Source organism: Oncorhynchus kisutch, linkage group LG8 (genome assembly GCF_002021735.2).
Source record: "Oncorhynchus kisutch isolate 150728-3 linkage group LG8, Okis_V2, whole genome shotgun sequence".
NCBI classification, from domain to species: domain Eukaryota; kingdom Metazoa; phylum Chordata; class Actinopteri; order Salmoniformes; family Salmonidae; genus Oncorhynchus; species Oncorhynchus kisutch.
Window position 1 is genome coordinate 7,456,938 of NC_034181.2, and position 27,500 is coordinate 7,484,437.

A 27,500-nucleotide genomic window follows, 5' to 3' on the forward strand; every position below is an offset into this window, starting at 1 on the left:
GTGTGTGTGTGTGTGTGTGTTTGTGTGTGTGTGTGTGTGTGTGTGCGTGTGTGCATTTGTGTATGTGTGTGTGCGTAAATTGTGTGTATGCATAATTGTGTGTGTGTGCATGCATACATGCTTGTGTGTGCACACGTGTTTGTGAGTAAGGACACACATCTGTGTGTGTGTGTGTGTGTGCGTGTGTGTGTGTTAATCTGTGTGTGTGTGTGTGTGTGTATGTGTTCATGTGTGTGTGTGTGTTTGCACTCACCAGTGAAGGAGTACTGGTAGAGCTCCTGGAGGTGAGAGGCGGCCTGCGGAGGGCGGTACAGGATCCGGCCCTGGTTGACATCAGCTTGGGTGAAGAAGGACACTGGGTTGTAGGGTCTGTCACGATGCTCCAAAGAACCTGGGGTCACATAGAACTACAGGTCAGTTTATTATGGCTCTCATTAGCTACCATAGTTGGTAATAACTAGTTAGATACCATAGTTGGTAATAACTCGTTAGATACCATAGTTGGTAATAACTAGTTAGATACCATAGTTGGTAATAACTAGTTAGATACCATAGTTGGTAATAACTAGTTAGATGCCATAGTTGGTAATAACTCGTTAGATACCATAGTTGGTAATAACTCGTTAGATACCATAGTTGGTAATAACTAGTTAGATACCATAGTTGGTAATAACTAGTTAGATACCATAGTTGGTAATAACTAGTTAGCTACCATAGTTGGTAATAACTAGTTAGATACCATAGTTGGTAATAACTAGTTAGATACCATAGTTGGTAATACCTAGTTAGATACCATAGTTGGTAATAACTAGTTAGATACCATAGTTGGTAATAACTAGTTAGATACCATAGTTGGTAATAACTAGCATGTTGTCCTCCAGATCTGTGAAAAAAATATTATAAGCCACGGACAAGCTCAATACAGTCAGGAAGGCTCAATCAAGTCAGGCAAGCTCAATACAGTCAGGAAGGCTCAATCAAGTCAGGCAAGCTCAATACAGTCAGGAAGGCTCAATCAAGTCAGGCAAGCTCAATACAGTCAGGAAGGCTCAATCAAGTCAGGCAAGCTCAATCAAGGCGGGTTAGCTAATCCAAACACAGATAAATGATTTGTAATGATTTCAAATAGTATTTGAACCCAGGTCTGGTGGTCTGAGAGTAAAGCAGTTTATCTGAAAGCTTCCCCTCCTGTCTGCTCCTGAGAAGATAGAAGATGACGGTGTAGATTACCTTGTCCCTCAGGTAGGGGCTTGGTGATGTTGTAGACAAGCTTTTCACTGGGCGTCTCAGAGTCCACAAAGGACAAAGCTGTGGGTGTTAGCACGGTCACACGATCTTCCAGCGCCTGCATGGACACACACACACACACACACACACACAGACGGGCACACACAGATACACATCAGCATGGACTCAGAGATGAGCAGTAACACACACACTCCACCCAACACACACACACAGACACACTCCACCCAACACACACACACAGACAGGCACACACAGATACACATCAGCATGCACTCAGAGATGAGCAGTAACACACACACTCCACCCAACACACACACACAGACAGGCACACACAGATACACATCAGCATGCACTCGGAGATGAGCAGTAACACACACACTCCACCCAACACACACACACAGACAGGCACACACAGATACACATCAGCATGCACTCGGAGATGAGCAGTAACACACACACTCACACTCCACCCAACACACACACACACACACACACACACACACACACACACACACACACACACACACACACACACACACACACACACACACACACACTCCACCCAACACACACTCACACACCACCCAACACACACTCACTCCACCTAACACACACACACTCCACCCAACACACACACACACACACACACACACACACACACACACACACACACACACACACACACACACACACACACACACTCCACCCAATACACACACTCCACCCAACACACACACACAAACTCCCCCAACACACACACACTCACTCCAACCAACACACACTCACTCCACCCAACACACACTCACACACCACCCAACACACACTCACTCCACCCAACACACACACACACACACTCCACCCAACACGCACACTCCACCCAACACACACACACACACACACTCCACCCAATACACACACTCCACCCAACACACACACACAAACTCCCCCAACACACACACACTCACTCCACCCAACACACACACACTCCAGCGATATCCAAACCTTGTATCTGAGTTTTTAAGCAGATTATATTTGCAACAAGACCATTAAGTAATTAAGTATTTACTGCAAGACAATATAAGAAATAAATTACATTTTTTTTGTCCTAGACTAAAACCGACAGGTTTGGTTCAAATCCAATACAACACAACACAGAGTGAAACCCTCTGAATTGTCAAGTATTGTAGACTTCCACTAATGTAGATTTTCACTAGGCACTGTACATAATCTAAGACTCTAAGGACAGTAGATAGTGTAGTTTTGTCCGTCGTTCTGTTTTACCGTTATCTGTAGATCGCAGGCGGGGGCCAGCTGGGGGAACCCTGGGAGTTCAGGCATCACTCCGATGGTGAAGGTCTGAGCATCACTGAGCATGTCTGGGGACCCCTCACTAGACACCTGGAAGAGGAAGACATTTTGAATCACACTGTAATTTCAAACCTCTATCATCAGTTTTAACCATAGTCTCTCGTGGACAGACACACATAACATTAAACGGCATCGTAGCGTCTGTCAGCTGACTGTTGGAACTGACTAAGTAACGAGGAACTGTGTTTCGATTCGCTGATTTTGTATCACTGATCATTTGGACAAATCACAATTCGAATTTCGATATTTCAGAAAGGGGAGGGGACATTTGGTCCATAGAGTTGCCTAAAAACCTGCAGATAGTTTCCCGTTTAGGGGGGGTAGAAACTTCACAGGTTGTGTTAGTGTCTTTCTCCTGACCCCCCCCCCCCCCCCCCTGTTGTTAGCTATAGTAAAGGGTAGGCCTAAACCTGTTGTTAGCTATAGTAAAGGGTAGGTCTGAACCTGTTGTTAGCTATAGTAAAGGGTAGGTCTAAACCTGTTGTTAGCTATAGTAAAGGGTAGGTTTAAACCTGTTGTTAGCTATGGTAAAGGGTAGGCCTTAACCTGTTGTTAGCTATAGTAAAGGGTAGGTCTAAACCTGTTGTTGGCTAGAGTAAAGGGTAGGTCTAAACCTGTTGTTAGCTATGGTAAAGGGTAGGCCTTAACCTGTTGTTAACTATAGTAAAGGGTAGGTCTAAACCTGTTGTTGGCTATAGTAAAGGGTAGGTCTAAACCTGTTGTTAGCTATGGTAAAGGGTAGGCCTTAACCTGTTGTTAGCTATAGTAAAGGGTAGGTCTAAACCTGTTGTTAGCTATAGTAAAGGGTAGGCCTAAACCTGTTGTTAGCTATGGTAAAGGTAAAGGGTAGGTCTAAACCTGTTGTTAGCTATGGTAAAGGTAAAGGGTAGGTCTAAACCTGTTGTTAGCTATAGTAAAGGGTAGGTCTAAACCTGTTGTTAGCTATGGTAAAGGGTAGGCCTAAACCTGTTGTTAGCTATAGTAAAGGGTAGGCCTTAACCTGTTGTTAGCTATAGTAAAGGGTAGGCCTAAACCTTTTGTTAGCTATAGTAAAGGGTAGGTCTAAACCTGTTGTTGGCTATAGTAAAGGGTAGGTCTAAACCTGTTGTTAGCTATAGTAAAGGGTAGGTCTAAACCTGTTGTTAGCTATAGTAAAGGGTAGGTCTAAACCTGTTGTTAGCTATGGTAAAGGGTAGGCCTTAACCTGTTGTTAGCTATAGTAAAGGGTAGGTCTAAACCTGTTGTTAGCTATGGTAAAGGGTAGGTCTAAACCTGTTGTTAGCTATGGTAAAGGTTAGGTCTGAACCTGTTGTTAGCTATAGTAAAGGGTAGGCCTTAACCTGTTGTTAGCTATAGTAAAGGTTAGGTCTAAACCTGTTGTTAGCTATAGTAAAGGGTAGGTCTGAACCTGTTGTTAGCTATAGTAAAGGGTAGGTCTAAACCTGTTGTTAGCTATAGTAAAGGTTAGGTCTAAACCTGTTGTTAGCTATAGTAAAGGGTAGGTCTAAACCTGTTGTTAGCTATAGTAAAGGGTAGGTCTAAACCTGTTGTGGACCTGTTGTTCATCTAGAACTAGTAACTATGTAGTCCATTGCTTATGACCATGTAATGAGCTGCTAAGGAATGTATGTAGCACAGTATAGCATTATAATGATTATATAGTGAAACTAATGAACATGACAGCAGTTTTACTAAGTTCATCTGCCAAGTTATTTCATCCTGTAGCCTCTAATTTTCACACCGCGGATTTGACGTGTAGCCACACATCTCAATAAAAGTGAAAATAAAGAGAAAAAGTTACTGACACGATGTCATATTTAATATTTAATAGTATCTCATAGTATCTCCCAACACCCATTCCATAGAATGTCATATTTAATATTTGATAGTATCTCATAGTATCTCCATAGAAGGTAATCTTGTCCTCCAGACAGTAGATCACTTTGAATATTCATGTCAAATTAATATTTGAATATTCATGTCAAATTAATATTTGAATATTTTCTTTTTTAATTATGTCAAAAGAAACTGCTTGGAAGGTGACAGTATTCGCTCACGATGAAAATATCTGACGATCAGAGTTTTGACAGGGTCATAACTGTACTGTTATCATGATGAGACACTTCAGAAATATATTGTTTTGCTTTAACCTGATGGCGCCAAAATGTTGAGAGAGAGAGAGTGAGACAGAGAGATAGAGAGAAAGAAAGAATGAGAAAGAATGAGAGAGAGAGAGAGAGAGAGAGAGAGAGAGGGAAAGAGGGAAAGAGCCCAAAGAGTGGAGAGAGAGATAGAAACAGAGACAGAGAGAGCAAGAGAGAGACAGGTGGAGAGAGAAAATGATAAAACAAGTAAACGAGAGAAGGTTTAAATGGCTGTGATCTCTCTCTATGTTCTTGGCTGCTGATTTGCCTTGTTGTGCCAGGCTCTATGAAAGCTGTGAGCTTAACCTGACTGCTACACAGCCATTTGTTATGGCCTAAACGCTGCTGAGCGCTGAGTCTACTTCACAAGGATAATCCCTAACGTAGCACTAATTTGTGAGTAATTTGGTTCCATTTTCACCAAAATGCAGTAAGATGAGACAGAGAGAGACAGAGCGATAGAGAGAGAGAGTGATAGATGTATTTCTCTGTGCCGTACACAGTGCCCTCAGAAAATATTCATACCTCACTTTTTTCACATTTTGTTGTGTTACTGGTTGAATAAAAAATGGATTCAATGTAGACATTTTTACAAATTAATAAAAAATGAAATGCTGAAATGTCTTGAGTCAATAAGTATTCAAGCCTAACCCTAAAATGTTAAGTAGATATTGAATATCCCCTTGAGCATGGTAAAGTATACACACAGTCACTACAAGGGTGGGACTGGATGGTTTTCAGAGATAGATGGGAGGGGTTGAGGGTAGCTGAAGGGTGGGACTGGATGGTGATCAGAGATAGATGGGAGGGGTTGAGGGTAGCTGAAGGGTGGGACTGGATGGTTTTTAGAGATAGATGGGAGGGGTTGAGGGTAGCTGAAGGGTGGGACTGGATGGTTTTCAGAGATAGATGGGAGGGGTTGAGGGTAGCTGAAGGGTGGGACTGGATTGTTTTCAGAGATAGATGGGAGGGGTTGAGGGTAGCTGAAGGGTAGGACTGGATGGTTTTCAGAGATAGATGGGAGGGGTTGAGGGTAGCTGAAGGGTGGGACTGGATGGGTTTCAGAGATAGATGGGAGGGGTTGAGGGGAGCTGAAGGGTGGGACTGGATGGTTTTCAGAGATAGATGGGAGGGGTTGAGGGTAGCTGAAGGATGGGACTGGATGGTTTTCAGAGATAGATGTGAGGGGTTGAGGGTAGCTGAAGGATGGGACTGGATGGTTTTCAGAGATAGATGGGAGGGGTTGAGGGTAGCTGAAGGGTGGGACTGGATGGTTTTCAGAGATAGATGGGAGGGGTTGAGGGTAGCTGAAGGGTGGGACTGGATGGTTTTCAGAGATAGATGGGAGGGGTTGAGCGTAGCTGAAGGGTGGGACTGGATGGTTTTCAGAGATAGATGGGAGGGGTTGAGCGTAGCTGAAGGGTGGGACTGGATGGTGTTCAGAGATAGATGGGAGGGGTTGAGGGTAGCTGAAGGGGGGGACTGGATGGTTTTCAGAGATAGATGGGAGGGGTTGAGCGTAGCTGAAGGATGGGACTGGATGGTTTTCAGAGATAGATGGGAGGGGTTGAGCGTAGCTGAAGGATGGGACTGGATGGTTTTCAGAGATAGATGGGAGGGGTTGAGGGTAGCTGAAGGGTGGGACTGGATGGTTTTCAGAGATAGATGGGAGGGGTTGAGGGTAGCTGAAGGATGGGACTGGATGGTTTTCAGAGATAGATGGGAGGGGTTGAGGGTAGCTGAAGGGTGGGACTGGATGGTTTTCAGAGATAGATGGGAGGGGTTGAGGGGAGCTGAAGGATGGGACTGGATGGTTTTCAGAGATAGATGGGAGGGGTTGAGGGTAGCTGAAGGGTGGGACTGGATGGTTTTCAGAGATAGATGAGAGGGGTTGAGGGTAGCTGAAGGGTGGGACTGGATGGTTTTCAGAGATAGATGAGAGGGGTTGAGGGTAGCTGAAGGGTGGGACTGGATGGTTTTCAGAGATAGATGGGAGGGGTTGAGGGTAGCTGAAGGGTGGGACTGGATGGTTTTCAGAGATAGATGGGAGGGGTTGAGGGGAGCTGAAGGGTGGGACTGGATGGTTTTCAGAGATAGATGGGAGGGGTTGAGGGTAGCTGAAGGGTGGGACTGGATGGTTTTCAGAGATAGATGGGAGGGGTTGAGGGTAGCTGAAGGGTGGGACTGGATGGTTTTCAGAGATAGATGGGAGGGGTTGAGGGGAGCTGAAGGGTGGGACTGGATGGTTTTCAGAGATAGATGAGAGGGGTTGAGCGTAGCTGAAGGGTGGGACTGGATGGTTTTCAGAGATAGATGGGAGGGGTTGAGCGTAGCTGAAGGGTGGGACTGGATGGTTTTCAGAGATAGATGGGAGGGGTTGAGCGTAGCTGAAGGGTGGGACTGGATGGTTTTCAGAGATAGATGGGAGGGGTTGAGGGTAGCTGAAGGGTGGGACTGGATGGTTTTCAGAGATAGATGAGAGGGGTTGAGCGTAGCTGAAGGGTGGGACTGGATGGTTTTCAGAGATAGATGGGAGGGGTTGAGGGTAGCTGAAGGGTGGGACTGGATGGTTTTCAGAGATAGATGGGAGGGGTTGAGGGTAGCTGAAGGGTGGGACTGGATGGTTTTCAGAGATAGATGGGAGGGGTTGAGGGTAGCTGAAGGGTGGGACTGGATGGTTTTCAGAGATAGATGGGAGGGGTTGAGCGTAGCTGAAGGGTGGGACTGGATGGTTTTCAGAGATAGATGAGAGGGGTTGAGGGTAGCTGAAGGGTGGGACTGGATGGTGTTCAGAGATAGATGGGAGGGGTTGAGCGTAGCTGAAGGGTGGGACTGGATGGTTTTCAGAGATAGATGGGAGGGGTTGAGGGTAGCTGAAGGATGGGACTGGATGGTTTTCAGAGATAGATGGGAGGGGTTGAGCGTAGCTGAAGGGTGGGACTGGATGGTTTTCAGAGATAGATGAGAGGGGTTGAGCGTAGCTGAAGGGTGGGACTGGATGGTTTTCAGAGATAGATGGGAGGGGTTGAGCGTAGCTGAAGGGTGGGACTGGATGGTTTTCAGAGATAGATGGGAGGGGTTGAGCGTAGCTGAAGGGTGGGACTGGATGGTTTTCAGAGATAGATGGGAGGGGTTGAGCGTAGCTGAAGGGTGGGACTGGATGGTTTTCAGAGATAGATGGGAGGGGTTGAGGGGAGCTGAAGGGGGGGACTGGATGGTTTTCAGAGATAGATGAGAGGGGTTGAGGGTAGATGAAGGGTGGGACTGGATGGTTTTCAGAGATAGATGGGAGGGGTTGAGCGTAGCTGAAGGGTGGGACTGGATGGTTTTCAGAGATAGATGGGAGGGGTTGAGCGTAGCTGAAGGGTGGGACTGGATGGTTTTCAGAGATAGATGGGAGGGGTTGAGCGTAGCTGAAGGGTGGGACTGGATGGTATACAGCTGGAAATAGACATTATAATAAAAATTTAAAAATATATTGTTGTTCATTACTTTAATCCATTTAGAAGACGGGTGGAAGAACAAAAATATATTACAATAAGATCAAACAAATATATATATGAGGGATTGGAAATGATGCAGACAATTACATTGATAGAATCCACAATCTATCTGCGATATTAAAACTGATCTACCCCCTAAAAAAAAATGTAAACACTTGAGAGTGGATGGCTATGAAGGATGGAGGAGAGGAGGGAGAGATACAATGAGGGAAAAGGAATGGAGATGGAAGTAAGAATTTGGAAGTAGAGAGGCATATGCAGAGGAGAAGAGAAGAAGAGAGAAGGAGAGAGGGATACGGAGAGGAGAAGAGAAGAGAAGAAGACAGAAGGAGAGAGGGATACGGAGAGGAGAAAAGAAGAGGAGAGAGAAGGACAGAGGGATACGGAGAGGAGAAGAGAAGAAGAGAGAAGGAGAGAGGGATACGGAGAGGAGAAGAGAAGAAGAGAGAAGGAGAGAGGGATACGGAGAGGAGAAAAGAAGAGGAGAGAGAAGGACAGAGGGATACGGAGAGGAGAAGAGAAGAAGAGAGAAGGAGAGAGGGATACGGAGAGGAGAAGAGAAGAAGAGAGAAGGAGAGAGGGATACGGAGAGGAGAAAAGAAGAGGAGAGAGAAGGACAGAGGGATACGGAGAGGAGAAGAGAAGAAGAGAGAGAAGGACAGAGGGATACGGAGAGGAGAAGAGAAGAAGAGAGAAGGAGAGAGGGATACGGAGAGGAGAAAAGAAGAGGAGAGAGAAGGAGAGAGGGATACGGAGAGGAGAAGAGAAGAAGAGAGAAGGAGAGAGGGATATGCTGAGGAGAAGAGGAGAGAAGAGAGAAGGAGAGAGGGATACGGAGAGGAGAAAAGAAGAGGAGAGAGAAGGACAGAGGGATACGGAGAGGAGAAGAGAAGAGGAGAGAGAAGGACAGAGGGATACGGAGAGGAGAAGAGAAGAGGAGAGAGATAGAAATGAGAAAGTAACAGAGTTGAAAAAAAGCTGTAGAAGACAGGAAGAAAGAAAGAAAAGAGCAGGAGGAAGGAAATGCAGGAGAAAAAGAAAAGCGTGGAAAGATTGTGAGTTTTATGCCCAGTGAACCTGAGGCAGGCAGGCAGACAGGCCAGCTTGGCAGACAGGTGGATGGGTAGGTGGACAATGGGCACACAACCACAACTAACCTGGAACAGGAAGGTGTCTCCTTCCGTCATGCCGGTGGTGCCAAAGTGTTTGTACCACACAGTGCCCTCATTCACATCCTGCTGAGTGAAGGAGGAGGTGGGGGTAGAGCTCCTGTCGTCGGGCGAGGGATGCCAACCTTCCAACGGGCCGTCGGCTGGCATGGGTACCAACAGCACTTCACCTGGAGGGAGGAGAGGGAGAAATAGAGAAGAGGGAGGGGATAGATGGGGGAGAGAATCAGGAAGGGAGAAATAGAGAAGAGGGAGGGGATAGATGGGGGAGAGAATCAGGAAGGGAGAAATAGAGAAGAGGGAGGGGATAGATGGGGGAGAAAATCAGGAAGGGAGAAATAGAGAAGAGGGAGGAGATAGATGGGGGAGAAAATCAGGAAGGGAGAAATAGAAGTTAAGGGAGAGGGGAGAGAGAATCTCCATTAAATTCATCAAAACAGGAACATTTTACATTTGGCTAGAAATTAAAAAGTTAATTATCTTAATTAACAAAGAAAAATGTCCTCCTGTGTGCTACCCATATCCGCCCACTAGAATCCCCATACTTTAAATAAGACAGCTCCTGGAGGGGGAAATCAACCATTACCAGACCCAGGGACATTTACTTGTCTGTGGCGACCTAAATGCCAGAACCGGACAAGAACCTGACACCCTCAGCACACAGGGGGACAAACACCTACCTGGAGGTGACAGCATTTCTTCCCCGATATGCCGCCCTAGACACAACTATGACAACATAACCAACAAAAACAGGTCACAACTCCTGCAGATCTGTCGCATGCTGGGTATGTACATAGACAATGGTAGGCTTCAAGGGGACTCCTATGGTAGGTAAACCTAGAGCTCATCTCTTGGCAGTAGTGCTGTAGACTACATTATCACTGACCTCAACCCAGAGTCTCTCAGAGCGTTCACAGTCAGCCCACTGACAACCCTATCAGACCACAGCAAAATCACAGTCTACTTGAACAGAGCAATACTCAATCATGAGGCATCAAAGCCAAAGGAGCTGAGTAATATTAAGAAATACTATAGATGGAAGGAATGTCATTTGGAAAATAACCAAAAAGCAATTAGGCAACAACAAATTCAATCCCTTTTAGACAATTTCCTGGACAAAACGTTCCACTGTAATAGTGAAGGTGTAAACTTGGCAGTAGAACACCTAGACAGTATATTTGACTTCTCAGCTTCCCTATAAAATCAAAAAATCGCAAATAGAAAACCGAAGAAAATAAACAACAATGACAAATGGTTTGATAAAGAATGCAAAAATCGAATGCAAAAACCTGCACAACCAAAAACATAGAGACCCAGAAAACCTGAGTCTACGCCTTCACTCTGGTGAATCACTACAACAATACAGAAATACACTACGGAAAAAGAAGGAACAGCACGTTAGAAATCAGCTCAATGTAACTGAAGAATCGATAGAATCTAACCACTTCTGGGAAAATTAGAAAACACTAAACAAACAACAACATAAAGAGTTATCTATCCAAAACAAAGATGTATGGACCACTTCTCCAATCGTTTTGGCTCTATAACAAAGAACAAAGAACAAACAGCAAAAACATATACATGATCAAATACAAATCTTAGAATCAGCTATTAAAGACCCACTGGATTCTAGAACACACTGGATTCTAGAACACACTGGATTCCAGAACCCACTGGATTCTCCAATTACATTGAATGAACTACAGGACAAAATAAAAACCCTCCAACTCAAAAAGGCCTGTGGTGTTGATGGTATCCTCAATGAAATGATTAAATATACAGACAACAAATTCCAGTTGGCTATACTAAAACTATTCAACATTATCCTTAGCTCTCAGCTCTGGCATCTTCCCCAATATTTGGTGCCAAGGACTGACACCTTAATTGACAAACAAACAGACCAAAACAAAGGCAAAAGTTCTTATCCTTTGTTGATTTAAAAAAAGCCTTTGACTCAATTTGGCACGAGGGTCTGCTTTACAAACTGATGGAAAGTGGTGTTGGGGGAAAAACATACGACATTATAAAATCCATGTACACAAACAACAAGTGTGCGGTTAAAATAGGCAAAAAACACACACATTTCTCCCCACAAGGCCGTGGGGTGAGACAGGGATGCAGCTTAAGCCCCACCCTCTTCAGCATATATATCAATGAATTGGCAAGGGCACTAGAAATGTCTGAGGCACCCGGTCTCACCCTACTAGAATCTGAAGTCAAATGTCTACTGTTTGCTGATGATCTGGTGCTTCTGTCACCAACCAAGGAGGGCCTAGAGCAGCACCTAGATCTTCTGCACAGATTCTGTCAGACCTGGGCCATGACAGTAAATCTCAGTAAGACCAAAATAATGGTGTTCCAAAAAAGGTCCAGTCGCCAGGACCACAAATACAAATTCCATCTAGACAACATTGCCCTTTAGCACACAAAAAACTATACATACCTTGGCCTAAACATCAGCGCCACAGTTAACTTCCACAAAGCTGTGAACGATCTGAGAGACAAGAAGGGTCTTCTATGCCATTAAAAGGAACATAAAATTCTACATACCAATTAGGATCTGGCAAAAAATACTTGAATCAGTCATAGAGCCCATTTCCCTTTATGGTTTTGAGGTCTGGGGTCCGCTCACCAACAAAGAATTCACAAAATGGGACAAACACCAAATTGAGACTCTGCATGCAGAATTCTGCAAAAAAAATCCTCAGTGTACAACGTAGAACACCAAATAATGCATGCAGAGCAGAACTAGGCCGATACCCACTAATTATCCAAATCCAGAAAAGAGCCATTAAATTCTACAACAACCTAAAAGGAAGTGATTCCCTTCCAAAACAAAGCCATCACCTACAGAGAGATGAACTTGGAAAAGAGTCCCCTAAGCAAGCTGGTCCTGGGGCTCTGTTCACAAACACAAACAGAGCCCCAAGGACAGCAACGCAATTAGACCCAACCCAAAAAGATAATGACTTGACACATTGGAAAGAATTAATACAAAAACAGAGCAAATTAGAATGCTATTTGGCCCTAAACAGAGAGTACACAGTGGCAGAATACCTGACCACTGTGACTGACCCAAACAGAGAGTACACAGCGGCAGAATACCTGACCACTGTGACTGACCCAAACAGAGAGTACACAGCGGCAGAATACCTGACCACTGTGACTGACCCAAACAGAGAGTACACAGCGACAGAATACCTGACCACTGTGACTGACCCAAACAGAGAGTACACAGTGGCAGAATACCTGACCACTGTGACTGACCCAAACAGAGAGTACACAGTGGCAGAATACCTGACCACTGTGACTGACCCTAAACAGAGAGTACACAGTGGCAGAATACCTGTCCACTGTGACTGGCCCTAAACAGAGAGTACACAGCGGCAGAATACCTGACCACTGTGACTGGCCCTAAACAGAGAGTACACAGAAGCAGAATACCTGACCACTGTGACTGGCCCTAAACAGAGAGTACACAGAAGCAGAATACCTGACCACTGTGACTGACCATGACCATGGTAGAGACCATGACCATATTAGAGACACATATTTCCCTCACATTATACAGATGTATTTTCCCTTGTGTACTTTAACCATTTGCACATCATTACAACACTGTATACAGTATTTATATATATATATATATATATATATATATATATATATATATATATATATATATAATATGACATTTGAAATGTATTTATTATTTTGGAGCTGTAATGTTTACTGTTCATTTTATTGTTTATTTCACTTTTGTATATTATCTACTTCAATTACTTTGGCAATGTTAACATATGTTTCCCATGCTAATAGAGCCCCTTGAATTGAATTGAGAGAAGGTAAGGGAGAGGGGAGAGAGAATCAGGAAGGGAGAGAGAGAGAAGGGAGAGGGGAGAGAGAATCAGGAAGGGAGAGAGAGAAAAGGTAAGGGAGAGGGGAGAGAGAATCAGGAAGGGAGAGAGAGAGAAGGTAAGGGAGAGGGGAGAGAGAATCAGGAAGGGAGAGAGAGAGAAGGTAAGGGAGAGGGGAGAGAGAATCAGGAAGGGAGAGAGAGAGAAGGTAAGGGAGAGGGGAGAGAGAATCAGGAAGGGAGAGAGAGAATCAGGAAGGGAGAGAGAGAGAAGGTAAGGGAGAGGGGAGAGAGAATCAGGAAGGGAGAGAGAGAGAAGGTAAGGGAGAGGGGAGAGAGAATCAGGAAGGGAGAGAGAGAAGGTAAGGGAGAGGGGAGAGAGAATCAGGAAGGGAGAGAGAGAGAAGGTAAGGGAGAGGGGAGAGAGAATCAGGAAGGGAGAGAGAGAGAAGGTAAGGGAGAGGGGAGAGAGAATCAGGAAGGGAGAGAGAGAGAAGGTAAGGGAGAGGGGAGAGAGAATCAGGAAGGGAGAGAGAGAATCAGGAAGGGAGAGAGAGAGAAGGTAAGGGAGAGGGGAGAGAGAATCAGGAAGGGAGAGAGAGAGAAGGTAAGGGAGAGGGGAGAGAGAATCAGGAAGGGAGAGAGAGAAGGTAAGGGAGAGGGGAGAGAGAATCAGGAAGGGAGAGAGAGAATCAGGAAGGGAGAGAGAGAATCAGGAAGGGAGAGACAGAGAAGGTAAGGGAGAGGGGAGAGAGAATCAGGAAGGGAGAGGGGAGAGAGAAGGTAAGGGAGAGGGGAGAGAGAATCAGGAAGGGAGAGAGAGAGAGAAGGTAAGGGAGAGGGGAGAGTAAATCAGGAAGGGAGAAAGAGTGGATAATTCGATAATTAGGGGTTTGAGAGAGGTGTGGGAGGTAAAGGGAGAGTCAGAAAGACAAACTAACATCATCACCATCTTAACAGTGTGAGTAAGCAGAAACAGGAGCATGTTTGCGGGGGAGGGGGTAAGGCCACGTATCGTACCGTATTTGGGACTTCCTTTGGAGCTCACTATGGTGTAAATGATCTGGTCATCGCTGGCACCCTGATACTCTGTCCTCAGATACCTCTTCCCCAACTGTACCATGCCTCCCTCTCTCACCCACGTGACGGGCACCGACAGAACACGAGGAGCCTGGGTAAGCTGTAAAAACACAAGATATGTAACAATTATTATTTATTTTCAATGGCAGATATTGTTTGAAAGTACTGTAACTCAAATCAGTTATTCAGCCTGTGGCCTAACCCATGGGGGCGTCTGATTCATTAGTCGTATCGGAGCAGGAAGTTGTCTCATCCTGCCAACCAACATGCACCGTCCTCACCAATTCAGGTGTGCATTTTTCTCTTAATTGAGTTAATGACCCGGCACAGGTGTTCTCAGGCCATTCGTGTGAATCACAACAGCATAGCAGCAGTATGAAAAGCCCAGAGTCAGCTGTCAGCAGCAACAAAGAGAGACAGAGAGACAGACAGAGAGCTGCTGTTCTTCTGAGCAGCAACAGAGAGAGACAGAGAGCTGCCGTTCCTCTGAGCAGCAACAGAGACACACAGAGAGCTGCTGTTCCTCTGAGCAGCAACAGAGACACACAGAGAGCTGCTGTTCCTCTGAGCAGCAACAGAGACACACAGAGAGCTGCCGTTCCTCTGAGCAGCAACAGAGAGAGACAGAGAGCTGCTGTTCCTCTGAGCAGCAACAGAGACACACAGAGAGCTGCTGTTCCTCTGAGCAGCAACAGAGAGAGACAGAGAGCTGCTGTTCCTCTGAGCAGCAACAGAGACACACAGAGAGCTGCCGTTCCTCTGAGCAGCAACAGAGAGAGACAGAGAGCTGCTGTTCCTCTGAGCAGCAACAGAGACACACAGAGAGCTGCTGTTCCTCTGAGCAGCAACAGAGAGAGACAGAGAGCTGCTGTTCCTCTGAGCAGCAACAGAGACACACAGAGAGCTGCTGTTCCTCTGAGCAGCAACAGAGAGACACAGAGAGCTGCCGTTCCTCTGAGCAGCAACAGAGAGAGACAGAGAGCTGCCGTTCCTCTGAGCAGCAACAGAGACACACAGAGAGCTGCTGTTCCTCTGAGCAGCAACAGAGACACACAGAGAGCTGCTGTTCCTCTGAGCAGCAACAGAGACACACAGAGAGCTGCTGTTCCTCTGAGCAGCAACAGAGAGACACAGAGAGCTGCTGTTCCTCTGAGCAGCAACAGAGACACACAGAGAGCTGCTGTTACTCTGAGCAGCAACAGAGACACACAGAGAGCTGCTGTTCCTCTGAGCAGCAACAGAGAGAGACAGAGAGCTGCTGTTCCTCTGAGCAGCAACAGAGAGAGACAGAGAGCTGCTGTTCCTCTGAGCAGCAACAGAGACACACAGAGAGCTGCTGTTCCTCTGAGCAGCAACAGAGAGAGACAGAGAGCTGCTGTTCCTCTGAGCAGCAACAGAGACACACAGAGAGCTTCTGTTCCTCTGAGCAGCAACAGAGAGACACAGAGAGCTGCCGTTCCTCTGAGCAGCAACAGAGAGAGACAGAGAGCTGCCGTTCCTCTGATCAGCAACAGAGACACACAGAGAGCTGCTGTTCCTCTGAGCAGCAACAGAGAGAGACAGAGAGCTGCTGTTCCTCTGAGCAGCAACAGAGAGAGACAGAGAGCTGCTGTTCCTCTGAGCAGCAACAGAGACACACAGAGAGCTGCTGTTCCTCTGAGCAGCAACAGAGACACACAGAGAGCTGCTGTTACTCTGAGCAGCAACAGAGACACACAGGGAGCTGCTGTTCCTCTGAGCAGCAACAGAGAGAGACAGAGAGCTGCTGTTCCTCTGAGCAGCAACAGAGAGAGACAGAGAGCTGCTGTTCCTCTGAGCAGCAACAGAGAGAGACAGAGAGCTGCTGTTCCTCTGAGCAGCAACAGAGAGAGACAGAGAGCTGCTGTTCCTCTGAGCAGCAACAGAGACACACAGAGAGCTGCTGTTCCTCTGAGCAGCAACAGAGACACACAGAGAGCTGCTGTTCCTCTGAGCAGCAACAGAGACACACAGAGAGCTGCTGTTCCTCTGAGCAGCAACAGAGACACACAGAGAGCTGCTGTTACTCTGAGCAGCAACAGAGACACACAGAGAGCTGCTGTTCCTCTGAGCAGCAACAGAGAGAGACAGAGAGCTGCTGTTCCTCTGAGCAGCAACAGAGAGAGACAGAGAGCTGCTGTTCCTCTGAGCAGCAACAGAGACACACAGAGAGCTGCTGTTCCTCTGAGCAGCAACAGAGACACACAGAGAGCTGCCGTTCCTCTGAGCAGCAACAGAGACACACAGAGAGCTGCTGTTCCTCTGAGCAGCAACAGAGAGACACAGAGAGCTGCTGTTCCTCTGAGCAGCAACAGAGACACACAGAGAGCTGCTGTTACTCTGAGCAGCAACAGAGACACACAGAGAGCTGCTGTTCCTCTGAGCAGCAACAGAGACACACAGAGAGCTGCTGTTCCTCTGAGCAGCAACAGAGAGAGACAGAGAGCTGCTGTTCCTCTGAGCAGCAACAGAGACACACAGAGAGCTGCTGTTCCTCTGAGCAGCAACAGAGACACACAGAGAGCTGCTGTTCCTCTGAGCAGCAACAGAGAGACACAGAGAGCTGCTGTTCCTCTGAGCAGCAACAGAGACACACAGAGAGCTGCTGTTACTCTGAGCAGCAACAGAGACACACAGAGAGCTGCTGTTCCTCTGAGCAGCAACAGAGACACATAGAGAGTAACGCTGACCAAAGAGAGAAGTCAGCTTGCATACCAAATGGCACCCTATTCCCTATACACTGAGTGTACTAAACAGAAAACAAAACTGATCCCTTATTTGATGTCACATGTTAAATCCACTTCAAATCAGTAAAGGGGAGGAGTCAGGTTAAAGAAGGATTTTTAAGCCTTGAGACAATTGAGACATGGATTGTGTATGTGTGGCATTCAGATGGTGACTGGGCAAGACAAAATATTTAAGTGCCTTTGAAAGTGGTATGGTAGTAGGGTGCCAGGTGCACCGGTTTGAGTGTGTCAAGAACCACAACGCTGCTGGGTTTTTCACACTCAACAGTTTCCTGTGTGTATCAAGAACTGTCCACCACCTAAAGAAAATCCAGCCAACTTGACACAACTGTTGGAAGCAATTGGAGTCAACATGGGCCAGCATCCCTGTGGAACACTTTTCAACACCTTTTAGAGTCCATGTCCCTGACAAATGGAGGCTGTTCTGAGGGCAACTCAATATTAGGAACGTGTTTCTAATATTTTGTACACTCACTACTTTTGACCGGGGCCCATAGTCGAGGATAGGGTGCCATTTGGGATGAACCCAGAGTGCTTAGCCCTCTGAGGGGGAAAGTCATCCATCACCGTCTCATTAAAGACTAATTACTCTCCAGCTCTCTCCATGATCCGTCTCTCAGGAGCTCCTTTGTACCCCGGCTAGGACAAGGCTTGGCACCGATGCCGACTGGGTCGGGTGGGGAACAGTTGGAGAGAGAGCTTTTGATGATGGCAGTATTTCGCGTTTTGCCTAAAAAAAACCCTGAGAGAGATCAACCAACTGTACTCGGAGTCTGCTGCTGCACGGGGTAGCATCTCAAACACGTCTACAGTGGTTCACTTGGTAACCTCTCCTTTGTCTACACAGATGTAAAAAAAACATGGAGGACGCTATGCTTACAGCTGTCAGCTTCACATCAGCAGATGAAGGGAAGGGAGCGAGGAGAAAATGAGTGATTGAATAGACATTTACTTATTTTATTTTTTAAATAAGTGCATTATAAATCTTCAACTTAAGTTAAGGAGGTTCTCTTAGCATTATATCTAGTGTCTATCTTCAGTCATATACCTGCACACTGCTTGACAGAGAGCAGAATCAGGTGTTACAACCGGTGAACATGTGATGTGTGTGAGGGAGAAAGGGATGGAAGGAGTGATATTGATTTACAGAGTGAAAAAAAAAAGAGAAGTAGAGAAGAGGGGGAGTAGGAGAGGAGAGGAGGAAAGGTGTGTGTGTGTGTGTGTGTGTGATTGTGTGTGTGTGTGTGTGTGATTGTGTGTGTGTGTGGGTGTGTGTGATTGTGTGTGTGTGTGTGTGTGTGTGGGTGTGTGTGATTGTGTGTGTGGGATTGTGTGTGTGGGTGTGTGTGATTGTGTGTGTGTGTGTGTGTGATTGTGTGTGTGTGTGTGTGTGTGTGTGTGTGTGTGTGTGTGTGTGTGTGTGTGTGTGTGTGTGTGTGTGTGTGTGTGATTGTGTGTGTGTGTGTGTGTGTGTGTGTGTGTGTGTGTGTGTGTGTGTGTGGTGTGTGTGTGTGTGTGTGTGTGTGTGTGTGTGTGTGTGTGTGTGTGTGTGTGTGTGTGTGTGTGTGTGTGTGTGATTGTGTGTGTGTGTGTGTGTGTGTGTGTGTGATTGTGTGTGTGTGTGTGTGAGATTGTGTGTGTCTAGGTGAACATACTCCTATAAGCTAGGCTATATTTATTACTCCACTTTCCTAATATTAAGCACGTTACTTCTCTATACAACAGGAGTACAGGTTACCTGGCTGACATGAAAATGAATCACTGGAAAATCGTCTTCATTTCGCTATTTTTAAGTGCATATATGACATGTATTTTACACACGGTCCACTCTAAATCAAAACTCATTTCACAGATACAGTACCAGTGAAAGGTTTGCACACACCGACTCATTCAAGGGTTTTTCTTTATTCTGAACTATATAATAACTTTTTTTTTATACCAAGAGCGTGCAAATCTGTCATCGAGGGTGGCTACTTTGAAGAATCGCAAAATGTTAAATATTTCTAAAATAAAATATAAACACGTTTTTTTGGGTTACTACATGATTCCATATGTGTTATTTCATCATTTTTATTCCTTCACTATTAATCTACAATGTAGAAAAGATTATTATTAATATTATTTAGTATATGAAAAGACAACATTCATTGGAGAATAGTCTGATGGGTGACAATATTGGCCGATGCAGGAAGTCAAGAAACCAAGAAGCCTTTTTCAAATCATAGTCGCACATGTCATACAGCCTAGACCATACGCCTAGAAGTTTTGCTAAGGTTTGGTTTCGCTAAACACCAAAAAAACTGGCCAAATAACTTCATAAAATGAAGCACGTTATTTTGCTTTACCAACAAGGTGTAGAGCCTACCTGGTATACATAGGAGGTGAGTTACTGGTATACATAGGAGGTGAGTTAGTGGTATACATAGGAGGTGAGTTAGTGGTATACATAGGAGGTGAGTGAGTTTCGTGCTTGGGGAAGATAATTTTCACATTAAAAATGCACCTTTAGTATAAAGCATTACATCACATTTTGTGGTCACTTTTGAGAACAGTGTTTTTCCCTCTAATTGATTGCATTTTTATCTCAACAGGCTACTGCTATAGCCTACTGCTATAGCCTACTGCTATAGCCTACTGCTATAGCCTACTACTGCTATAGCCTACTACTGCTATAGCCTAATGCTGCTATAGCCTACTGCTATAGCCTACTACTGCTATAGCCTACTACTGCTATAGCCTACTACTGCTATATCCTACTACTGCTATAGCCTACTGCTATAGCCTACTACTGCTATAGCCTACTACTGCTATAGCCTACTGCTATAGCCTACTACTGCTATAGCCTACTGCTATAGCCTACTACTGCTATAGCCTACTGCTATAGCCTACTACTGCTATAGCCTACTACTGCTATAGCCTACTACTGCTATAGCCTACTGCTATAGCCTACTACTGCTATATCCTACTACTGCTATAGCCTACTACTGCTATATCCTACTACTGCTATAGCCTACTGCTATAGCCTACTACTGCTATATCCTACTGCTATAGCCTACTGCTATAGCCTACTGCTATAGCCTACTACTGCTATAGCCTACTGCTATAGCCTACTACTGCTATATCCTACTGCTATAGCCTACTGCTATAGCCTACTACTGCTATAGCCTACTACTGCTATAGCCTACTACTGCTATAGCCTACTGCTATAGCCTACTACCGCTATATCCTACTGCTATAGCCTACTGCTATAGCCTACTACTGCTATAGCCTACTGCTATAGCCTACTACTGCTATAGCCTACTGCTATAGCCTACTACTGCTATAGCCTACTACTGCTATAGCCTACTACTGCTATAGCCTACTGCTGCTATAGCCTACTGCTGCTATAGCCTACTGCTGCTATAGCCTACTGCTATAGCCTACTGCTGTAGCCTACTGCTATAGCCTACTGCTATAGCCTACTACTGCTATAGCCTACTGCTATAGCCTACTGCTATAGCCTACAACTGCTATAGCCTACTGCTATAGCCTACTACTGCTATAGCCTACTACTGCTATAGCCTACTGCTGCTATAGCCTACTGCTGCTATAGCCTACTGCTATAGCCTACTGCTATAGCCTACTGCTATAGCCTACTACTGCTATAGCCTACTGCTATAGCCTACTGCTATAGCCTACTACTGCTATAGCCTACTGCTATAGCCTACTACTGCTATAGCCTACTGCTATAGCCTACTACTGCTATAGCCTACTGCTATAGCCTACTGCTGCTATAGCCTACTACTGCTATAGCCTACTGCTATAGCCTACTACTGCTATAGCCTACTGCTATAGCCTACTACTGCTATAGCCTACTGCTATAGCCTACTACTGCTATAGCCTACTGCTATAGCCTACTGCTGCTATAGCCTACTACTGCTATAGCCTACTACTGCTATAGCCTACTGCTATAGCCTACTACTGCTATAGCCTACTGCTATAGCCTACTACTGCTATAGCCTACTGCTGCACTTATAATGTGAAGAAACAGCCCAATAGTTGATTGACATTTTAACCTAAACGTTCTCATCTGTTGTATCAGCTTCATTGATTTTAAAAGTGTTTTTGATGTGAGTTGTTGGGTTCATTTGGGATTTATCACATCCCACAACTGCCCCAGATTATGTATGGAATATTTAGAGATGGTTTGGGGGACGCCTTACTGCCTAAGGACCTGGACAAGTCGCCTTAATAGAACGAAACCATGAATCCTGCTTTGTTTCAGAGAATTATACAGGAGAATGTCAGAACATCAGTCTGTGAACTGAAGCTGAAGTGCAGTTGGGTCATGCAGCAAGACAATGATCCAAAACACACAATCAAGTCTACATGAAAATGGCTAAAAAAGCAACCCATTTGAAGCTTTGGATTGGCTTAGTCAAAGTCCAGACCTAATCCCAATTGGGATGTTGTGGCAGGACTTGAAATGAGCAGTTCAGGCTTGAAAACCCATAAATGTTGCTTGGGTCCAGCAGTTCAGACTTGAAAACCCATAAATGTTGCTTGGGTCCAGCAGTTCAGACTTGAAAACCCATAAATGTTGCTTGGGTCCAGCAGTTCAGACTTGAAAACCCATAAATGTTGCTTGGGTCCAGCAGTTCAGACTTGAAAACCCATAAATGTTGCTTGGGTCCAGCAGTTCTGCATGGAAGAGTTACTGGTATACAGTCTCTCCACAGCAACGTGAGAGACTGATCAACAACTACAGGAAGTGGTTGGGTGAAGTCATTGCAGCTAAAGGTGGTACAACCAGTTATTGAGTATAAGGGGGCAATTACTTTTTCACACGGGGGCATTGGATGTTACATTGGGTGTTACATTGGGTGTTACATTGGGTGTTACATTGGGTGTTACATTGGGTGTTACATTGGGTGTTACATTGGGTGTTACATTGGGTGTTACATTGGGTGTTACATAACTTTGTTTATGAAATAAAGTGTTTGCATTCACTCGCGTGAAACAGCATTCAACATGATATGATCTGACAGTCATGCAAAAAACATACAATCCTCCCTCCCTCCCTCCCTCCCTCCCTCCCTCCCTCCCTCCCTCCCTCCCTCCCTCCCTCCCTCCCTCCCTCCCTCCCTCCCTCCCTCCCTCCCTCCCTCCCTCCCTCCCTCCTACCTTCTGAGTAATGCTGATCTGCATTAGAATGTTCTGGTAGCTGTTTCCATCGTTGACCTGTAGCAGCATCCTGTCCCGTTGCCCTGGCGACCCATCATGGACATACTGCACCTGTTCCCGTGACAACTCCTCCATCTTGAACTGGCTCAGCGCCAGGTCGCCATTGAGACGGGTCAGGCGGCCATGTTGGGGCGGGTCCAGAACCATGACCAGGACATCCTGCGAGGAAGAGGCACACACAAGGGGATGTTTAGACACACACACACACAGACAGACAGATATACATGCATACACACACACACCTGAGGGTTGTCTGGGTCGTCGATCTGAAGCACGGCCTTGGAGATGATCGCCGTCTCCCCTCCGTCCACCAGCAAAGGATTGTTGGTAAGAATCTGTGGGGGCTGTGTGACAGGAGAGGGAAGCAGAGTTACAATTAACTGATTTAGACTTTTAAAAAGTGTTACTCATTGTTCTTTTAGATAACAAATAAATTGTCCCTAAACACAGGAGTGAAAGCATTTCTTGATTTGATAGTTGAAATGAGAGAGGGGCTGCACAAAATATGTAACCAGAATTAGGTAGAGAAGAGGTGAACTCTGTGTTTTAAGGGATTTTTTTATCGATAATGACTAATTATGTATACATTTCAATCAGGACTGACTCATCAGAATACTATTATGTTACTGTATAGATGTATGCATTTTCTTTTAACCCTAGTACTGAATTGACAGAGTGTTTAATTTTAATTGGGTATTAAAACATAGAGGAATATAATTCCTGTAACACTCTGTCTCTGTCGTACTCAACTGTATACCTGAATTAGATAAGGAACGGCAGAACATCACCAGCAACAGAACTGGCCCCGATTCTAAAACAAGGGCCAACATTTCGACACTATATTGGAGATGGTGAAACCGGAGGGATGGCTGAACTCTCTCAGAGAGGCCCCTACCGTTACCAGAACACATTCTTCTGATCACTATCTGTCTGACATTTAAAGAAGGCCATACTTGAAATGACAGCGATATGTGGTCGTTTTCCCATAGTAAACGTAGTTGATTGCACTGACTGTTAAGTCCCACTAGATAAGTGTCTGCTAAATTACTCAATTGTAAAAGTAAATATTACCATAGTGGTGAAACATGGCCAATCCTCTGCCAGCCGGCAGCCTGGCTGTTGATATAACAGAACACAAGGTGAAGCTATTATCCCTACTTAAGAAAAGGCTACCTGAGCTGTTACACGATGACAACAGCGTTAAAGTTGACGTACAGCGGGTTTAAGTAGTGATCTCTCCCTCTCATTTAGCGAGCGAGCGTCAGAGCGGAAGACCACCTAATAGGAGGGGAGTTATATGAAACGTTTCTCACTGTGCTGTATCTATGTGTTAGGTACAGTCAGGCACATCTTACAATAAGGCGCCGACTCCAACAGCAGTCACTCATTTAAATTGGCCTCTGCCAAACTGCCGAACATTTATCAGGAGTGAATTAATCCCATTTCCAGACTGATGGACAAACGTGGCCTTCGTTAGCCGATACGGAAAGACAGGGAGAAAACTAACGACGCATTGGCTTAATCGTCCAACCAATCATCTCCCACAGCACATTCACCCCGTACGATAGCATACCACAACAACAGATCCACGCCTCGCAGTCATGGGATTCTCTACATTCAAAGGCCCAGTGCAGTCCAAAAACTAGATTTATCTGTGTTTTATATTTTCACACTATGAGGTTGGAATTATACTGTGAAATTGTGAATGCCCTTTTAGTGTAGGAGCTGTTTTGGTGGGATGAAGTTTTGAATTGCATAATCTCAGCTAACCCAGTACGATTACGTTTTATTAAATTGAATTCAGTTCTGGACCCATACGTGTTGAGAGAAGAGATAGATTGAGGACCGGACCCAGAACAAAGAGCTCCATCTTTTTACAGGCAAGTCTATGGTCTAAATGTGCCCTCCCTTCCTGAAATTCTGATTGGTCCAAAGCACCAGAACTAATGCTGCTCGTTATATCATGACATATCTATGGTACCATTATGTTGACGTTGTCTGTCCACAACAGATGGGGGTATTAGTTAATAGGCAAAGAGAGTTTCAAACCTCTTTGTTTGAAGGTTACATATCCCTCCCATTAGGCTCCTCCCATTAGGATTCTCCTGTTAGGCCCCTCCCATTAGGATCCCCCATTAGGCTCCCCCCGTCAGGCTCCCCCCCCATCAGGCTCCCCCCGTCAGGCTCCCCCCATCAGGCTCCCCCATCAGGCTCCCCCTGTCAGGCTCCCCCATCAGGCTCCCCCCATCAGGCTCCCCCCGTCAGGCTCCTCCCATTTTGTTCCTTCTTGACCATTTCAATTAAAAACAATCACAGTAAGGTATTACTTGTTACCCAGAAATGATTTGATATTGAGATAAAAACATCTGAATTGGACCTTTTACTAGACAGATACTTTACTCAGTAAGGTCACTCCCACTGGGGCCAAATTTAAATTCATAATGTATCAGCCTTTTATGCGCTGTGTGTAATAGCCTGATACACAGTGATGTAAAGTACCTAAGTAAAAATACTTGAAAGTACTACTTAAGTAGTTTTTGGGGGGTGTATCTATACTTTATTTTACTAATTATATTTTGGACAACTTTTACTTCACTACATTCCTTCAGAAAAGAGTGTCTTTTTTACTCAATACATTTTCCTTGACACCCAAAAGTACTCGTTACATTTGAATGCTTTGCAGGACAGGAACATGGTCCAATTCACGAGCGTTTAAAAGAACATCCCTGGTCATCCCTACTGCCTCTGATCAGGAGGACTCACTAAACAGAGAACATCCCTGGTCATCCCTACTGTCTCTGATCAGGAGGACTCACTAAACAGAGAACATCCCTGGTCATCCCTACTGCCTCTGATCAGGAGGACTCACTCAACAGAGAACATCCCTGGTCATCCCTACTGCCTCTGATCAGGAGGACTCACTAAACAGAGAACATCCCTGGTCATCCCTACTGCCTCTGATCTGGAGGACTCACTAAACAGAGAACATCCCTGGTCATCCCTACTGCCTCTGATCAGGAGGACTGACTAAACAGAGAACATCCCTGGTCATCCCTACTGTCTCTGATCAGGAGGACTCACTAATCAATAGAACATCTCTGGTCATCTACTACCTCTGATCTGGAGGACTCACTAAACAGAGAACATCTCTGGTCATCCCTACTGCCTCTGATCTGGAGGACTCACTAAACAGAGAACATCCCTGGTCATCCCTACTGTCTCTGATCTGGAGGACTCACTAAACAGAGAACATCCCTGGTCATCCCTACTGCCTCTGATCTGGAGGACTCACTAAACAGAGAACATCCCTGGTCATCCCTACTGTCTCTGATCTGGTGGACTCACTAAACAGAGAACATCCCTGGTCATCCCTACTATCTTTGATCTGGAGGACTCACTAAACAGAGAACATCCCTGGTCATCCCCACCGCCTCTGATCTGGAGGACTCACTAAACAGAGAACATCCCTGGTCATCCCTACTGCCTCTGATCTGGAGGACTCACTAAACAGAGAACATCCCTGGTCATCCCTACTGCCTCTGATCTGGAGGACTCACTAAACAGAGAACATCCCTGGTCATCCCTACTGCCTCTGATCTGGAGGACTCACTAAACAGAGAATATCCCTGGTCATCCCCACTGCCTCTGATCTGATCTGATGGACTCACTAAACAGAGAACATCCCTGGTCATCCCTACTATCTTTGATCTGGAGGACTCACTAAACAGAGAACATCCCTGGTCATCCCCACCGCCTCTGATCTGGAGGACTCACTAAACAGAGAATATCCCTGGTCATCCCCACTGCCTCTGATCTGATCTGATGGACTCACTAAACAGAGAACATCCCTGGTCATCCCTACTATCTTTGATCTGGAGGACTCACTAAACAGAGAACATCCCTGGTCATCCCCACCGCCTCTGATCTGGAGGACTCACTAAACAGAGAACATCCCTGGTCATCCCTACTGCCTCTGATCTGGAGGACTCACTAAACAGAGAACATCCCTGGTCATCCCTACTGCCTCTGATCTGGAGGACTCACTAAACAGAGAACATCCCTGGTCATCCCTACTGCCTCTGATCTGATGGACTCACTAAACATACATGCTTTGTTTGTAAATGATGTCTGAATACTGGAGTGTGCCCCTGGCTATCCGTACATTTAAAAAACAAGACAATTGTGTCGTCTAGTTTGCAATCGTCATCACACTGCCCTATCCCATCTGGACAAGAGGAATAAAAATTCATGCACACACACACAATTACGCATACACACAATTTACGCACACACACATACACAAATACACACACACACACACACACACACACACACACACACACACACACACACACACACACACACACACACACACACACACACACACACACACACACACACACACACACACACACACACACACACACACACACACACACAGAAACACACAGACAGAAACAAGCAAACTTGATGATTGAGTTGGAGGCGTGCATGGCCACGCAGTCGTAGGGGAACAGGGAGTACAGGACGAGGCTGAGCACGCACCCTTGTGGGGCCCCAGTGTTGAGGGTCAGCGAAGTGGAGGTGATGTTTCCTACCCTCACCACCTGGGGGTAGCCGTCAGGAAGTCCAGGACCCAGTTGCACAGGGCGGGGTTGAGACCCAGAGCCTCCAGCTTAATGAGGAGCTTGGAGGGTACGATGGTGTTGAATGCTGAGCTGTAGTTGATGAACACTATTCTTACATAGCTATTCCTCTTGTCCAGATGGGATAGGGCAGTGTGATGACGATTGCAAACTAGACGACACAATTGTCTTGTTTTTTAAATGTACGGATAGCCAGGGGCACACTCCAGTATTCAGACATCATTTACAAACAAAGCATGTATGTTTAGTGAGTCCTCCAGATCAGAGACAGTAGGGATGACCAGGGATGTTCTCTGTTTAGTGAGTCCATCAGATCAGAGGCAGTAGGGATGACCAGGGATGTTCTCTGTTTAGTGAGTCCATCAGATCAGATCAGAGGCAGTGGGGATGACCAGGGATATTCTCTGTTTAGTGAGTCCACCAGATCAGAGGCAGTGGGGATGACCAGGGATGTTCTCTGTTTAGTGAGTCCATCAGATCAGATCAGAGGCAGTGGGG

At 45.7% G+C, this 27,500-nt stretch overlaps 1 protein-coding gene across 1 annotated transcript in view; it reads right to left on the reverse strand.

The window, feature by feature from the left end:
- LOC109884593 (extracellular matrix protein FRAS1) overlaps positions 1-27,500 on the reverse strand; it is a gene marked incomplete in the record, with an annotated part of 348,159 nt that overhangs the window by 74,271 nt on the left and 246,388 nt on the right. The window contains 7 exon segments of the mRNA XM_031829488.1: positions 254-391; positions 1,231-1,345; positions 2,530-2,646; positions 9,421-9,602; positions 14,309-14,468; positions 22,297-22,515; positions 22,599-22,700. Of these exon segments, the coding sequence (XP_031685348.1) occupies positions 254-391; positions 1,231-1,345; positions 2,530-2,646; positions 9,421-9,602; positions 14,309-14,468; positions 22,297-22,515; positions 22,599-22,700 (1,033 nt within the window).